This window comes from Balaenoptera musculus, chromosome 14 (genome assembly GCF_009873245.2).
Source record: "Balaenoptera musculus isolate JJ_BM4_2016_0621 chromosome 14, mBalMus1.pri.v3, whole genome shotgun sequence".
Taxonomy (NCBI): Eukaryota; Metazoa; Chordata; class Mammalia; order Artiodactyla; family Balaenopteridae; genus Balaenoptera; species Balaenoptera musculus.
Window position 1 is genome coordinate 16627717 of NC_045798.1, and position 17189 is coordinate 16644905.

A 17189-nucleotide genomic window follows, 5' to 3' on the forward strand; every position below is an offset into this window, starting at 1 on the left:
GCCCAGATGGACTAGAGGGGACTCCAGTCCTGGCCACAAGGGTGGACCATTATGACTCAGGTCTAAGTGAATCATCACATCTCAACCCTCTGGCCACAGTGACTGGTCGAGGGAGGGGCAGGATGTCACATCAACTGGACCAATTAACATGAACCTCAGGGTCTTTGCTGGGGCTAGCAAAAAGGGACTTTCTCCTAGCCAGTGGAGTTGAGTCTGGCTGGGTGTGAGACGAGAGCTGTTGAGGTCAGTTGGCTCTTCTAAGGATCCAGACCCACCAGAACCAAAATGGGTATGGTCTAAAAATGAAGCCCACCTGGCAGAGGTGGAGCCAAGAGATGGAAACTTTTTGAACTTCTGAATCAAGCCATGGCCAAAGCTGAGATGTCAGGATTTTGGAATATAGGAACCATTTTTTTACACTGGTTTGAATTTGGTTTTCTGACACTTGCAACTAAAATATTCTTAATACACTGTCTGTTTAGAAAATCTTCCCAGTACTCTCACCCTACATCATGAGATTTGGATTAAATTGGTGGTAAGGTTAGGCAAAGGAGAGGCATCACCCTAAATTTTGAGGGTACTGTTTCACATCATGGTAGGGGTTGCTATTTGCCTCCCCAAATCCATTTTCCTTTTCTTCTTTAGAACTAAGAACTTCAGTTTTAGCTAGGCATGCTGATCCCTGGCTAAAAAGACAATATTCTTTATCCTTCTTTGCAGCTAGATGTGGCCATGTATCTTAATTTTGTCCAAAGACATATAAATGGAAGTTTTGTGGGCAACCTCTGGGAAGTTGCCTTATAGAGAAGAGTGTCCCACCTTTCTTTGTCCTTTTTACCATCCTGCTCCCTGGAAAGTTGATGTGATGGCTGGAATGTTAGCAGCCATATTAAACCTTGAGGATGAGGGTCATACTCTAGAGATAATGGAACATTGAAATAGTAGGAACCCAGGTTGCTTAAAGACTTTGTGGAATCACATTAATAGCCCTTAACTGCCCAACTTTGGACTTCTTTTACTTGAGAGAGAAATAAACTTTTATCCTTATTTTAGTTGTTATTTTTGCCTGAGAAACGTGGACTGGGAACAAAATCAAGGAGTGGAAGAGTCAGAACCTTGTAACTCAGTGAAGGAGACACCAAACTAGGTAACATAATGCTAGCTTTGCCTCTATAGTTCCTAATTCACTGTTCCTTGTAACCAGTAAAACAAAACATTAAAAGTGTGTTTATTATGATTAACAAAATAAATATTACATTAAAAAAATGTCTTTAGTGCATGGAGGGTGACAAAGCCCCCAACACTGTAATCCCACAATCTGGGAGTGCCTAGTCATTTTATCGTGACACTTCACTTTAGTGCAATCGCTTGTTTCATTATCTCCACAGCTAGACTAAGCACTGGGAGCCAGTAATGTCACCAGCATTACTCCCTAAGGAAGCAGTTACCTAGCATAGTACCTAGCCTATGATTAAGTGCTACTTAAGACTTCCTGAAACAAGGAATAGATAAATGAACAGAAAAAAGGTAAAATTTTAAAAATCTAAAAAAATTGCCAGAATGGTTTGTTAACACATTGCTGCAAGGGGATGGTAATCTCAGGTCCCCTCATTTATCTCCTCTAAGTTGGCTTGGGCAGTTCCCAAATCTTGTCAGAGAAGCAGTGAACCGAAGGCTATGAATTTGTTCAGTCTGAACTGCTGGAGGGAGACTCTTGGCACTGGGATGTACAAGGAATCCTGTTTCCCAAAGTAAGCTTTGCCCACCAGTGGTGTTATTGAGATGATTTCAGGTGGTACAAAGGCAAACTTTGTCTTAATGATTACATATTTGTAAATTATCCAAAACTTACAAATATGGCCAAGGAGATAAATGCATGTCCTTTCAAAGTCATGCATAACCCCATTTCACAGGCCCACCCAATGATTTTCTCATTCTCTAGGACAAGGGTCAGCAAGCTATGGCCAGGAAACCAAATCCAGCCCGTGGCCGATTTTTGTACGGCCCTCAAGTTAAGAATGTTGGGTTTTTCCCCATTTTTAAAGGACTAAAAACCAAAAAAGAAAAAAGAATATGTGACAGAGATGTTATGTAGCCTGAAAAGCCTAACACGTTTATCACCTTGGCCTTTTACAGAAAAAGCTTGTCAACTCTGCCCTAGGAGATCATAGCATTGTTTGAATTTGCTGTTAACCAATTAAGAGCTCACTCTGTGACCTATAATTTATATATAGATTTATGTCCAGTAGAGCTGCAAATGATTTCTATCTGGTAAAAACAAAATGCTCATGGTTAGTTACTGTTTCTTGCTTTATAGGACATTAACCAGTTTTGTATCTAACCTACCAATCTTTTTTTTAAATTAATTTATTTTTATTTATTTTATTTTTGCCTGCGTTGGGTCTTCGTTGCTGTGAAGACCTTTATTAAAATGCCCACAAATGGCCAGTTCCTCCGTGATTTTTGAACCTGCTTCATCGTCTTTTCAATTGAAGTATAGTTGATTTACAATGTTGTGTTAGTTTCTGGTGTTCAGCAAAGTGATTCAGTTATATATATATATATTCTTTTTCATATTCTTTTCCATTACGGTTTATTACAAGATATTGAATATAGTTCTCTGTGCTATACAGTAGGACTTTGTTGTTTATCTGCTTCATCATCTTATTAATTAATGAGTAAAATCTTTGACCTATGTTCATCTTATATTCACATATGAGTCATGTTTTTAACTTCTGAAAATCAGACTTTGACATGCATTTATTATTGCTTAAGGTAAATATTTAGCAGATAATAGTGGTACTCCCATTTACATAAAGGGCATAAATTATAGGCAAATAACCCAGGCTCAAACCTTCAAGAATTTAACTTCTGGCAAGAAGCCTGGAAAGCAAGTAAAATACATAAGTACCGTCTAGGGAGCATTCTTCCCTGCCTGCAGTCAGCAGGGGCCCTTCTTATCCTTCCATGATGTCATTACCTGATCGCTCTCATTGTATCTGGCATCTATATTATATTATAATCATCACTTTTGAGAGTCTGTTCCCCTCACCAGATCCTGAGCTTCTAGATAGTGTCTTAGAAGTCTTATTCGTCTTTTCATCGCCAGTACCTAGCACTCAGTAACCTCCCAGTAAGTGTTTATGATGGACGCATGTGTGAGGGGCGTGACCTTTTCTTCCATCAGGCCCAGCTTAGGCCAGGCGCCCCCTTTTGCACTCTCAGAACACCCTCTTCCTGTTATATCCCTATGTTTAATGCCTCTCTCCCCAGGTAGATGCAAGTGCCATGAGAACAGGGACAGACGTTTCAGCTGACCTGGTGCCACCGCGCACCACCTTAAGCCTAAGAAGCTGCAGAGGAGATGGGAGAACGGGGGTGAGCTCAAAGCTTTGTCCTTTGCCGCTCGGTTCACGTGTAATGGCACTGTTGCTGCTGCTCATCACCAAAGCTAAAATACAGAATCATTTCTTGAAGCAACGTCAACTGGAATATCCCATTACTGATGACTGGTCATAAAATCCTTGTCTCCTCAGTGAGGTACACTTATTTCAGCTATAGAATGATTAATTTGTATACATATATATATATAATCTAAAAGATTAGCTTTACTTGTATTTCATTATTTTAAATTTAGTAACATTGTTTCATCTTTTTTATAATGTCTTCTATTTATGGCAGTTAAATGCTATTCTTTTTTAGATATTGCAATAAGGTATTTTTCAAAATTTTTATCTAAATAAGAGTCAATTTAAAGAAAAAAGTAACTGATAATACAGGTATATGCATATATGACAAAAATTGTGAAGTGCTATTCAAAGAAGTCCAGTTAGTCTCTAGTGGAATAGGGATCGCCTATCAAGATGTGGCTTAGCCTCAGTGAAATAAAGCCAGGGGTCAACCAATGAGCTCCATCACTCCCTGACACTGTCTGCAAATATTATACAGGTGTTTTTTTCTCAGGAAAGGATCAAACTTTCCCTCAAATTCTTAAAGGAATCTGTGACCCAAATGTGATCACTCACAAACTACTACTGTGATTCAGTTCTTTTTGCTCCAATTCCATTGCTCACTAAGGAATCTTCTGTTTCCTAATTTACTAATAACACTGATTACTAATTTGCCAGGTCCCTTGACTAAAGTAAGGCAGTGTTCTAGATACAAGATTCAAAAGGTCCGGCTATTGGAAATACAGACCTCACTTAAAGTGAGTAAATTGACATCTGGTTTTCAAATTAATCTCTTATGAAACTGGTCCAGCAGGAATCTGTCTCATTGGTTTTGACCAAAGTTTTTGAACTTAAAACACTGAGAACCAACCTTGGGTGTCAAGTGTGTGTTTCCTGGTTTACCTCCCTCTCTCTGAGGACGGGCTGGGAGTCTTGTGTAGGTGTCGTCCTCAGTGTGTCGTACAGGGCCTGTCACACATGGGCAGGCCGGAGACATCTGTTAATTACATGCAGGAAACAAAGGCTATTTATGCACAGTAGGGGATGGGTGACAGTTGTTTACACTGTGACATACACACAGAGGGGACAACATATCTATGTGACAACATCTCCTTGGGTTGAGATGGAGGAAGAGTTACCTAAAAAGTGAAGAGCAGCACTGTTTTTAATGAGTTTTAGTCCAGAATACAAAGCAAGGTGCTAGTTGCTACTTCAAAGATGGAACAGTGGTAAACAATGGCTTTTTCTTCCCCCATTAAGGCAAGTTACAGAAGTGTTTCAGATGGACAGGATGAGATATTTGAATCTATCTTTGAAAAAATCACCCTGAAAGCTAGTAGTATTGTTGCAGTTTAAAAGGCTTTCCATATACCCTTTGCCCCACACCCACCCTATTTATTGATTCAAATTCTGGAACTTTCTTGATCCAAGAGATTTTTCTGGCAGAATTTCTCTTTTGAGACCTTTAGCATGCAACGGTCATTTTTCTTGGTTTTGTTGCTTAATCTCCTTGAACTTTGCATCACTGGATGAGTAAGAAAGCCAGCATGGTTCTTTATGAGTTCTTCTGAGGAACTTTGACTGTGACCTGTAAGAGGGGTGCAGAGAAGCTGTTAAATCTTCATGCTTCCCTTTGGTCTGCAGGCCCCCTCAGCTGGGTGCTGCCTGAGCTATAAACAGAAGGGCTTTCCTGACTTCTAACATCTCGATGGCCAATGGCCAATCCCAGCAACCGCTAGGGCTGTGTTCTGCATTAGATCACACTCTGCCTCCCCTTGACCTAGTCATTCTCAACCGGGGGCAGCTGTGCCCCCCAGAGAACAGTGGGCAATGTCTGGAGACATTTTTGATTGTCACCGTTGGGGGGAGGGTTGCTACAGGCATCTAATGGGCAAAAGTCAGGGATGCTGCTCAACATCCTACACTGCACATGACAGCCCCACCACAAAGGATTATCCAACCCCAAGTGTCCACAGTTCCAAGGCTGAGAGACCCTGACCGAGACCCGTATGTTCCTCCACAAGAATCAGAGCCAGGAAAAGATAATGTGCCCAAGCTCACAGGTGTCTCAGTGTGTTAGTGGGAAGGTTGCAGATTCAGATGGATATGGGGTTGAATCCCAGCTTTCCCCGCTACTGGGCAAGTGCTTCACCTCTGTGTGACTCGTTCCCTCATCTGTAAAATGGGATAACAGCAGTATCTCCTTCATGGGGTTGTTGTGAGCATTAAATGATGTAACATACATAAGACAGTCTAGCACAGATTTTGGCACAAAGTAAACTTTCAGTAAAAATAAAAAGAAATTTTCTCATCAGTCCCCCTTGCAAACTTGACTTCTCTTCTGAAAAATCCCTATTTTTGTTAGTGTTGTTATCATTCGAGTTCCTAAAGCTCAAAATACAGGACTTTTTTTTTTTTTTTTAAATTACAGGACTCTTTATCATGAGCACCAAGCACAGTGTGGGTGCTGGGCTGAATCAGCTTTGCCCCCTTCACCCACATCCTCTAACCCTCCTAAGCCATCAAGTCCTGCCATTTCTTCAAAAGCCTTCTCGAGTTCTCCCCAACATCTCATTTCCTGAGGGCTCCAGCATTCACAGCTTACACTTGGATTCCTCCACAAATCACCTCAACTCAAGCCTCTCCTTTTCAGGCTCTTCTACTGCCCTCCAGTCAATCCTTAAGTACTGCAGTTCCTTGGGGCTCAGTCCTAGGCCTCCCTCCCCCCTCACTCCATACCTAAATAATCTCCTCCATAACTATTGTTTTGATGAACAGTTATAGGCTAATGACATCTCAATGTCAATATCAAATCTGGGTCTCACCTCTTGTATATAATGGAAACATTTCAATAAACAAGTAAACATGTTTACTTTATTCCAGTGATCTTCTTGAGAACTTAGGTTGTATATTATTAGAGTTTCATACTATACAGAGTTATTCTCAGGCTTCCACTGTAGTACTGAATGAAGACCACTGTTTACCTTTTCTTGCTCTGTTCCCCCTTTCTCATCCTGCTCCCATCGCCGCCCCCACCCCCAGGCTGGTTTGCTTGCCCTGTGCCCATTTCTCTTTTCTTAAAATATCATTTGTGAGTATGTTTCCTGGTTAAATTATAATTAGTATTCATTGTAGAGAGAAAATCATTTTTACTTTAGTATCTTTTTTTCCTGTCTTTTTTCACATTGATAAAGATATCTGAGTATCTGTATATGAGCATATACAGTTTTAAAGTTGGGCTTATACTGCATTTATCACTTTGTATCCTGCTTTTTTACTTCAAAGGATAAGCATTTTTCATATCAAATATTCTACAAAAATACTTTAACAGCTACTTAATATTCCATAATTTATTGGGCATTTAGGTTACATCTGATTTTTCCCTGTTGGAGAATGCTGTGATGGCTATTTATGGAAATAAAGCTTTCTTTCTATTTCTGATTAGTTCTTCAGGATTGCAGAAGCAAAGGATATGGCCCTTGATATCTAATGCCTCGTAGCTTGATTCTTATTAGAAGTTTTTCCTCGCTGCTTCAGCCCACTGGGATCTTTGCCTCCTCTCAGGTTTTACAGTACTCAGTGTATAACAAAGCCCAGCAAAGGACTGTGTAGGCATAGTGGTGGTCAAGTCCCTACTTATTCCTCATGAGACACAGCAGAGACTGGGTCTTTACCCTCTCTGGTAGCTTCCATGGCTTAAAACAAGAAACTAGCAGTCAATACTGATGGACCCCAGCACGAGGGAGAGGGCTGAGAAGGTGCCCATACTCACAGTTTTCACTTCAGTGTATGCCTGAAGCCCATACTCTCCCAGCTCCCGGCCGCTCCCAGACAGCTTGTAGCCACCAAACGGTGACTGGGCCCCAAACACATCATAGCAGTTGACCCTATAATTTAAGATGAGATTTTAGAAGTAACTCTTGGGGTGGGGGATAAGCATCATACCCCTCGGACCTCCTGTATTGTTCTAAAATTTTATTGAGAAAAATGGATGGGTAGAACCCTACTAATAGCTAGCTATATAGGAGTCAAAAGCAGGCCACATGAAATAAAGCCTTAAGTCATCTCATCCTTCATGATGTGGCCACACATGGATGTCAGTAACGGGGTGCACCACATGCTAGCTTCCCATTTTAATGAATCATTTTTGCTAATTGGGTATTAAGCTTTTTGGGGCAATTTTTTTAAATTATTAAATTTTAACTGAATTTAAAACTCACCACTTTAAAGGTGCTTTATAGTATATTCAGTGCTTTATAATGTATTCACAATGTTGTGCAACCATTACCTCTATATAATTCCAGAACATTTATCACCCCAGAAAGAAACCCTATACCCAATAAGCAGTTACTCCCCATTCCCCCACTCCTTCAGCCTCTGGCAGCCCCTAATCTACTTTCTCTTTCTATGGATTTGCCTATTCTGGACATGTCATATAATGGAATCATATAATATGTGACCTTCTGTGTCTGGCTTATTTCATTTAGTATTATGTTTTCCATGCTGTAGCAGGTTATCAGTACTTCATTCCTTTTTATGGCTGAATATTTCCATTGCACAGAGAAACCACATTTTGTGTATCCATTCATCAGTTGATGGACAGTTAGGTTGTTTCCACCTTTTGACTACTGTGAATAATCTGTGAACATTCAGATACACTTTTTTGTGTGGATGTATGTTTTTTTTCTCTTGGGTATGTACCCAGGAGTGGAATCACTGGGTCCTATGATAATTCTATGTTTAACTTATTGAGAACTGCCAGACTTTTCTAGTGGCTGCAACATTTTATATTCCCAACAGCAACGTATAAGGGTTCCAGTTTCTCCACATCCTAACCAACACTTGGTATTTTCTGTTTTTTAAATTACAGCCATCGGGGCTTCCCTGGTGGTGCAGTGGTTAAGAATCCGCCTGCCAGTGCAGAAGACACGGGTTCAAGCCCTGATCCAGGAAGATCCCACATGCCGCGGAGCAACTAAGCCCATGTGCCACAACTACTGAGCCTGTGCTCTAGAGCCCGCGAGCCACAACTACTGAAGCCCACATGCCTAGAGCCCATGCTTCACAACAAGAGAAGCTACCGCAATGAGAAGCCCATGCACCACAACAAAGAGTAGCCCCCACTCGCCGCAACCAGAAAAAAGCCCACGTGCAGCAACAAAGACCCAACGCAGCCAAAAATAAAATAAAATAAAAAAATTTTTTTTAATTAAAAATAAATAAATTACAGCCATTCTAGTGGGTGTGCAATTGGTGCTAAGCTTTTAAGACCAGTGTTTACAAAGATGTGGGCCCTCAGCTCTGGTCTCCTGCTCTTGTTACAGCTTGGTAAGGAGCCCCAGTCATCCATCTGCTTGCCCAAGAACAGCTGCACAGGCATATGCACTGGAGGGAAGTTTAATCTGGAGGAGAGGGGGAAGGACATCCCTATCTGCTATACCACACCCTGACCCAGGAGGAACTAAGCCTGGCACCCCAATTCTGGGATGTGAGTAGTGGATTCCAGAAGACCCCGGCTTGGGGATCTCTACCTGGGTTGCGAGAGGCTGCTGGGAGGCACTTACCACACGGTGCCAGCCTGGAGGGCTTGGGACAGATAATTGGCCTTGTCCAAGTCCTTTGTGAAGACAGCTGCAGCCAGCCCATACTTGGAATTGTTGGCTCTCCTAACGACTTCCTCTATGGTCTTGAACTTCAGAATCTGCATCACTGGCCCAAAGATCTGGGGTTAGAGAGCACAATGGGTGGGTGGGGCAGACACGGAACCACCTGTTACCCAGCTTTCCACAGCGCTAAGCAGATGATTCCAGATGTGGTAACAAGCCCCCAGACACACCCTAACAGTTCCAGAGGGAGACGACAGCTCCCACACTCACTGGAATACAAAGGGAAGGAAGCTAAGGGGACCTTCTATGTGCCACGGACCTTACATACCTTATCTTATTTCTAAACAGTCCTGTGAGGTAGGGGCTTGCACTGACAGGTCACATGGAGATTTAGTTTCAAAGAATTTCAGTCATTCAGCAACACTAGATGCTGAAGAAAAAGCTATGAACAAAATAGGGTCTCTGATCTCAAGATGCTCTGAGTTTATCTTATACTTTCCCTGCCCTATTTCTGAGCCATTTCTTCAAGGCATCCTGGTTCCTTTTAGTGGGCTTTAGTGGGCTTTGGAAACCAAAACATGGGAGCTAGGTGTGCTTGTTGCGGTTGGGGTGTGGCTGCTCTCAGCCCTACCAGGGGAGAGACCCCGGGGAACAGATCCTGATGTAATTAAGTGATTGGCATGTGACCATGACAAGTGGTGGGAGCCCAGAGGAGCTACCTGGCCTGAGTGGTGGGAGGCAGGGGATCAGCGAAGGCCTCGAGAGGTGATAGTCAAGCTGTGACACCACACGAGCAGAAACTAGCCAAACCAGAGTGAGGGTGAGGAGCAGGGAGGAGGGAAATGGAGTTCCAGGCACCGGCACACGCAGCACCCATTCTTACAAAATCCCATTCTCCACTAAAAGGAACTAGGACTTCTTGAAGAAATGACTGATTCTAGGACTGGGTGGAGAGTGTCAAGACGGAGGTGCGAGAAGACTGCCAGGAGCCCATCATGGTTGGAGCAAGGACTGCGAGACGGGGCATCTTGCACTTTGGGCACTAGCAAAGCAAAGGCAGCCCCTGCCCTTCTAGAAAATGGATATTTTCCATTACCATCAAGATTAAAAAAAAAAAAAAAGCATCAAAGTAGTCATGATGGGAAAAGAGGCAGAACTCTGTTGTACTCTCTTACCCTGATTTTGCATTTTAATATTATTTTATTTTGAATTATCCATGAAAGGGGGTGGCAGTATAATGTTTTCCCTGCATAGGGCCGCTAAAGGGCTTCATCCTGCTGGGGGAAGTGGAGTGAGTCTGAAATCCACAAGGGCAGAGTACACATGTCAGATACCCCTGGATCTCCAGTGTCTGCAGAGCACCTTTCACATAGTAGGAATTCAAAAATTATTTGTGGGAAGGGATATGGGGATATATGTATACGTATAGCTGATTCACTTTGTTATAAAGCAGAAACTAACACACCATTGTAAAGCAATTATACTCCAATAAAGATGTTAAAAACAAATTTTGTGAAATGAACGAATGAATGACATGGAGCTGCTGCCCTACGTTCGTAATCAGTGCCAAGGGGGAGAGAAGATCAAGGGACTCTCGCCATGTGGGGAAGTCAGCCCTTTGATCTAGTCCAGTGTCTGCTCACATGAAGGCCATGAGAAGGGCCGGGAAGAGTCATTCCTTGACTCACAGCTCGCAGGGACGAGAACACACAGGACCTGTAGGCTCTGCCGGGGAATTCAGACGTTCTCCCCAACCACTGGCAGCCATAAGAGGCTGAAGAGGAGAGGCACAAGATCAGAAGTGAACTGCAAATCATTTGTCTTATGCATAGAGCCAGGATTTGGCCCAAGGCCAGCGGATGGGTCCTGGGTCAAGATGCTGGACTGAACTGTCCGCTTCTCCTCCTAGGAGCACTCCCTCGAGCGCTGGAGCCATGCCTACCTCCTCCTTTGCGATGGTCATGCCATCCTGCACGTCTCCAAACACGGTGGGCTGGATGAAGTAGCCATGGTCAGCAGCCGCCCCTCCACCACACAGCAGCTTCGCCCCCTCCTCCTTCCCAGATTTGATGTAGCCAAGGACCTTCTTAAACTGAGTTTCATCCACCTGAGGGAGAAGGAACCCAGAGTTACAGAGATGCTACAGCCATACCTCTCCCAGCTGCAGGCTTAGAACCACACAGGCAAGAAGACAACTGGGAAATGGGCCAGATCATGAATAAGCAAGGCCAAAAACATAAGAATAGATTCCTCCAGACTCATTAGCCCTCAAAGAAATGAATATCAAGCCCACTGTTTTTGTTTTTCAAATATGAGATTACTAAAAATTTTAAATAGTAAGAAAATACATTGATGCCAAGGGTATGTTGCATACTCTGTAATATTCATACATTATTAGAAGGACTGATACAACATTATAGGTCAGTTACACCTCAATTTAAAAAAAAAGAGAAAGGACTGTTAGCTGGTACAGCTCTTCGGGCAAATGGCTTATTAATATCAGACAAAAAATTAGATGTTCATATCCTCTGACCCAGCTATTTAACTTCCAGGAATTTATTCTACATGTGACAAAGGGACCTGAACAAGGATAGTCACTGGGGAACATCTTACAGAAGCAAAAAGTGGAAACAATCCCAACTATGCATCAGTAGAGGAGCTGGTTAATATGGCACATCCATATACTGGCATCATTAACAACAGATCTGTCCACTGACTGACACAGAAAGACAGCCTAAGATGTTCTGTGAAGAGCGGGGAAGCTTGTAGGATGATATATATTATATGACCCTACTTTTGTTCAAACAAACATGCCAAAATGTAACTGTGTGTATGTGGTTACCTACGAGGAATAGACATGAAGGGGACAAGGGGATCTTATTTTTTACTTTAAACTCTTTTTTATGACGTTTTTAATACAAATTTGTATTACCTTAATTATATAGCCACAAACCACAAAGAAGAATGAGAGAAAAAAAGACGTTGGGATTCACAGCAGCACTATTCGCAATAGCTAAAAAGTAGAAACAACCCAAGGGTCTATCAACAGATGAATGGATACAGAAAATGTGGCCTATCCATTCAGTAGCATGTTATTCAGCCATGAAAAGTAGTGAGCCATCAAGTCACGAAAAGACATAGAGGAAACTTAAATGTACATTGCTAAGTAAAAGAAGGCAATCTGGGGAAAAAAAAAGAAAAAGAGGAAGAAGCCTAATCTGAAAAGGCTACAGACTATATGATTCCAACTATATGACATTCTGGAAAAGACAAAACTATAGAGACAGTAGAAAGATCAGTGGTTGCAAGGGTTTAGGGGGAGGGAGGAATGAACTGGTGGAGCACAGGAGATTTTTAGGGCACTGAAACTATTCTGTGTGATACCGTAATCATGGGTACATGCCTTGATTCATTTGTCAAAACCCACAGAATGTACAACACCAGGAGTGAACCCTAATGTAAACTACAGACTTCATTTAATAATAATATATCAATATTGGCTCATCAAATTATAACAAATGTATCACACCAATGCAAGATATTAATAATAGGAGAAACTAGGGGATGGGGAGGTTAGGGGATATATGGGAACTCTGTAGTTTCTGCTCATTGTTCTAAAAAAATAGAATCTATTACTTAAAAGAAAAAAAAGGCTGCCTTGGGCCAGCACTGGAGCCTGGGGAGTAGACACAAGGAACGCAGACGCCCCCAGGACAATGAAGCCTGCAGAGAGGCCCCCACCCAGAAGTGGGCTCAGGGCCGCGTGCAGGGGATTTGTGGGAGGAAGCATCCCTGACCCAGTGGATTCCTCAGCCCTGGGAGGAGGAGGCTGGAGGAGGCCAGCACAGGGCCCTGTGGAGAGTGAGCCCAAGACAGGCTGGGTCTAAGGCCGATGCTGGAAAAAGGATCAGGATGTGAGAGGAAGTGGTGGGGTGAGGCACTGTGTTTCCTTTTGTTATAATTATTATTGACTATATTTTTATATTTATATTGACTATAGATTTATATTTTTATTAGTTAAAATGAATACATGCTCATGGTAAAAAAAAAAAAAAATTTTTTTATATTTTAAATCAAACAGCTCAGAAGAGTATAAAGTGAAATGAAGTCCCTCTGCTACCACGGCCCTCCGCCCTCCTCCCAGAGGTAACTGCGATTAACAGGTATGCGTGTGTCTTTCTGGTAGATGCATTTATATGGATGGCCAAGGTCCAGGAAACATGCATTCCCTTTCTCACAGCCATTCCTCCTATTTATTATGTGTATGTAATTTACAAAGGGCTTTCCATTATTAATTTCCACTTCACGGCCACTCTGTGAGTTACAAAGGGCAGGCTTTATGGATGAGAGAATGGTGGCTCAGAGACAGCATGTGGCTTCCCAAGGGCACACAGCTGGTACCTGGCAGAGCTGAGACTTGAAGCCAGGCCTGCCGGATTCAGAGTCCAAGGCCCTTTCCTCTTCTCCATGGTGGCTCCGGACACCGAGACCTGCGTGCAACCACGGGGCTTACCTGCGGCCCCTGCTCAGTCTGGCTGTCAAAGGGGTTCCCGACCACACGAGACCTGGCCCGGGCAACACTCTGCTCCACAAACTTGGCATAAATGTCCTCCTGCACAAAGGTCCGGGAGCCTGCACAGCAGCACTGGCCCTGGTTGAAGAACAGGGCGAAGTGGGCCTGCTCCACAGCCCAGTCCACTGCGGAGGCAGAAGGCAACCATGAGAAGAGGATAAGGAGGAGCCTGGCCCCGGTGGCTGCTACCCTTAACCCGTTAACACTACCAACAGCGTTCGTGCCTGCTGGGTGCCAGACTCTGTGTGGGAACAAGGCAGGGCCGATCGCTCCCTTCTCTGAGTGTGGAGACCAAGTGGCAGATAGACACGAAGGAGAGTGGTCATCACCCACTGTGGTAATGGAGCCAAGGGCGGCTGGAGGACCAAACCAGCTGGCCTATGGCCATCAGGGAAGACTCCCTCAAGGAGGACGAATCTGGGAGCACCTCAGCAGGACCAGGAAAAAGGATGTGATGGAAGAAAAGTAGTCTAATCTGAAAGCATGCTGCAAGCTTGTGCAAGTGAGTAGCTCAGCCTGGCTGGATTATAGGGAGCAGAGAGGAGAAAGGCTGGGGGAGAGGCCACATCGTGTAGGCCAGAGGGCCATGCTGAGGAGTCTTACTTTCATCCTGAGGCCCTGGGGGCAGAAACCAAAACCGAGGGATGCTGAGGACTGCGGAACTGAGTGGGACCACAGAATACAGAGCTAGTGGCAGGTTGATACCAGACCTCCCCCCTGAAAACTTACTGTCAGCATCTGACATGATGATATTGGGACTCTTTCCTCCTAGCTCCAGGGTCACTCTCTTGAGGTTACTGTTCCCCGCAGCAGTCTGGATTAGGTGGCCAACCTATAGGGAAGCAGGAACAGAGACAAACTCAGCGGAGGAAAACAAAACCAAATGTTCTCAGACACACAGAACAGAAGCCCCCACAACCTGAGGGAGTAGCTGGACTACAAGAGACCTGGAGAATTTCACCAAATCTGGCCATTCACTTACCATCACTGCCCCATCCTCTGAGCTCCTAGGATGACAATGACAGTAACGACACGAGCAGGGTCATTGCTGTGTGGCTTCTACACTCAGCACCACCTACATACCAGACACTGTGCTAAGTGTTTTGTGTGCGTTAAGTTCAACCCTCACAACAACCTCAGAGGTAGGGCCGACTCTTTCCCTTGATATAGAAATGTGGGAGCTATAGCTCAGAGTGGTCAAGTCACTTGCCCAAAGTCACACAGTAAATGTGGAATCAGAATTCACATTTGGGCAAACTGCATCCAGCACCAGTTCAGACCTGCTATCCTGCCTCATTCTCACAGTGTTTTAAATGGTATCTCCTAGCACAGGGCAAGGATGGGGTGCTTCTCACCTCCATATTCCAATAGCCTGGTACAAAGACACCCCTGTGCTTATCTGTTGAATGAACACACATACCGTGGTCAAGAAACCATCCCGTCTGACTTCCCTGGTGGCGCAGTATGGTTAAGAATCCGCCTGCCAATGCAGGGGACACGGGTACGAGCCCTGGTCCAGGAAGATCCCACATGCCGCGGAGCAACTAAGCCCATATGCCACAACTACTGAAGCCCGCGCGCCTAGAGCCCGCGAGCCACAACTACTGAAGCCCGCACCTAGAGCCCGTGCTCCGCAACAAGAGAAGCCACTGCGATAAGAAGCCCGCGCTCTGCAACGAAGAGTAGCCCCCGCTCGCTGCAGCTAGAGAAAGCCCGCGCACAGCAACGAAGACCCAACACAGCCAAAAATAAATAAATTAATTAATTTAAAAAAAAAAAAAAAGAAAGAAACCATCCCATCTGCAAGATTCTCAACATCCCCTTGAGGCATTAATTTAGGTGGTGACTAAGCCAAGAAAGAGCCTGGACTGTGTCATCTAGGCCACAGTTCTGCCCTCCCGCAACCGCCATCTCTGCGTACAGACTGAACATCTGAAGGTATCTTTACCTCGAGGATCACCTTTTAAAGATCACCTTTATTATACTATTCAGCATGCCTTCTCTAAAGTCATGCAATGAAGCCTTCCAAGAATTCAAGGATAGGAAAAAGGAATTTTGTCCCTGCTTTCAAGGTGATTATGTTTAAGGAATCCCCAGGCATATTATATGTCTTTGTCTCTCCGGGGCCTGGCACAGAGCAGCACTCACTCATTCATTCATTCATTCACTCACTGAGCACTTACTCTGGGCTAGACTTTTGCTGAATACATCATAAGCTTTATCTCACTCTGGCCAACCCCGGGAGGTGGGCACAGTTATTATCCCTATTTTACAGGTGGGGACAAGGAGGCTTTAGGAGGCTGACTTGCCTAAGGTCGCATAGCTAAGTAAGTGCTGCTGAAACAGTTAGTTTGACTCCAAAGCGCATTATCTTCCCCACTACAGCACACCCACTGTCTGTACTGCATAGATACTGCCATCCTCATTTTAAACACAATGAATGGAGCCCCCAAAGACACTCAGTGAATTGCCTCATGTCAAAATGGCAAGGCTGGGATTTGAACTCATGTCTCCCTGAAGCCCACTCTCTTTAATCGCCAGGGCAGTGCCAGTCAAGGAGTCTGACACGGCCGAGGTGCTTTGACCTTGGGCAGGCGGTCAGCTCTGGGCTTTATAAAGTCTAGACAGTCCTGGCCTCTTTATCCCACATGGGGTGCCAGGCCACCCCCCTACAGCAGCTGGAGTATCAACCAATCCACAAAGGGCTCCACCCTGATGGTCCCTGCTGGCACACATGGGGCCCCTCACTTGAGCTACTCAAAGGCAGTCCTGGGGCAGACCCCCATGCAGTACCCAGAGGCTAATCTTATTTTACTTTATTTTAGCTGCGCTGCACGGCTTGCGGGATATTAGTTCCCCAACCAGGGACTGAACCTGGGCCACAGCGGTGAAAGCGCCGAGCCCTAACCACTGGACCGCCAGGAAAGTCCCCCAGAGGCTAGTCTTGAACGCATCATCCTTTGAGGACTGGGGGCGCTTGAGCCAAACATACCACAAGCTTGAGGTCCTAGGATGCCTTACCTCAGTGGAGCCTGTGAAGGCCACTTTGTCCACATCCTCATGGGAGGCGATGGCGGCCCCAGCCGTGGGGCCAAATCCAGGTATGATGTTGACCACGCCAGGAGGAAAGCCGGCCTGTAGGCAAACACCAGGGACACTGGGAGTCGTTCTCCCGCTCCAAAGGGTCTGGACGGAAGAATACACATCCCCTCCCAGAAGCTGAGGCAGTCTGCCCAGCACACAGGTGAGCAGTCTTACCGGGTACTGCTCAGGAATTCTAAATGGTGCAGCAAGAAGCCTGTTTTGTGGGATTCCCTGTGCCCTTTGCCCCTGCCCCCATGGCACTCACTTAGAATGGTTTTCATTCTCCAGAGGGGTCTTGCAGTGAAACCCAGTGTAGAAGAGAGGTGGTGCGGGTCACTTCGGCTGAAGTGTGATGAGCAGGGATGAGGGGGGTTCAGTCCCTTCTCTCCAAATACCCACCCCCACTACAGGGGCCCCTCATCAGTACTCCTATAGAGCAAGCCTCTACAAAGGCATATAGAGGTCAAGATGGACGCA

The 17189-nt window shown here is 44.7% G+C and overlaps 1 protein-coding gene across 1 annotated transcript in view; it reads right to left on the minus strand.

Annotated features, from left to right (window-relative positions):
• Window positions 1-4596: 4596 nt before the first annotated feature.
• ALDH2 (aldehyde dehydrogenase 2 family member) overlaps window positions 4597-17189 on the minus strand; it is a 29934-nt gene continuing 17341 nt past the window's right edge. Inside the window, exons 7-13 of the mRNA XM_036823823.1 lie at window positions 16650-16763; window positions 14358-14460; window positions 13569-13753; window positions 10998-11162; window positions 9014-9171; window positions 7222-7336; window positions 4597-5037 (exon numbers count right to left, since the gene is read on the minus strand). Coding sequence (XP_036679718.1) covers window positions 5005-5037; window positions 7222-7336; window positions 9014-9171; window positions 10998-11162; window positions 13569-13753; window positions 14358-14460; window positions 16650-16763 — 873 coding nt within the window. The 3' untranslated portion in view covers window positions 4597-5004. The remainder of the gene's footprint in view (window positions 5038-7221; window positions 7337-9013; window positions 9172-10997; window positions 11163-13568; window positions 13754-14357; window positions 14461-16649; window positions 16764-17189) is intronic.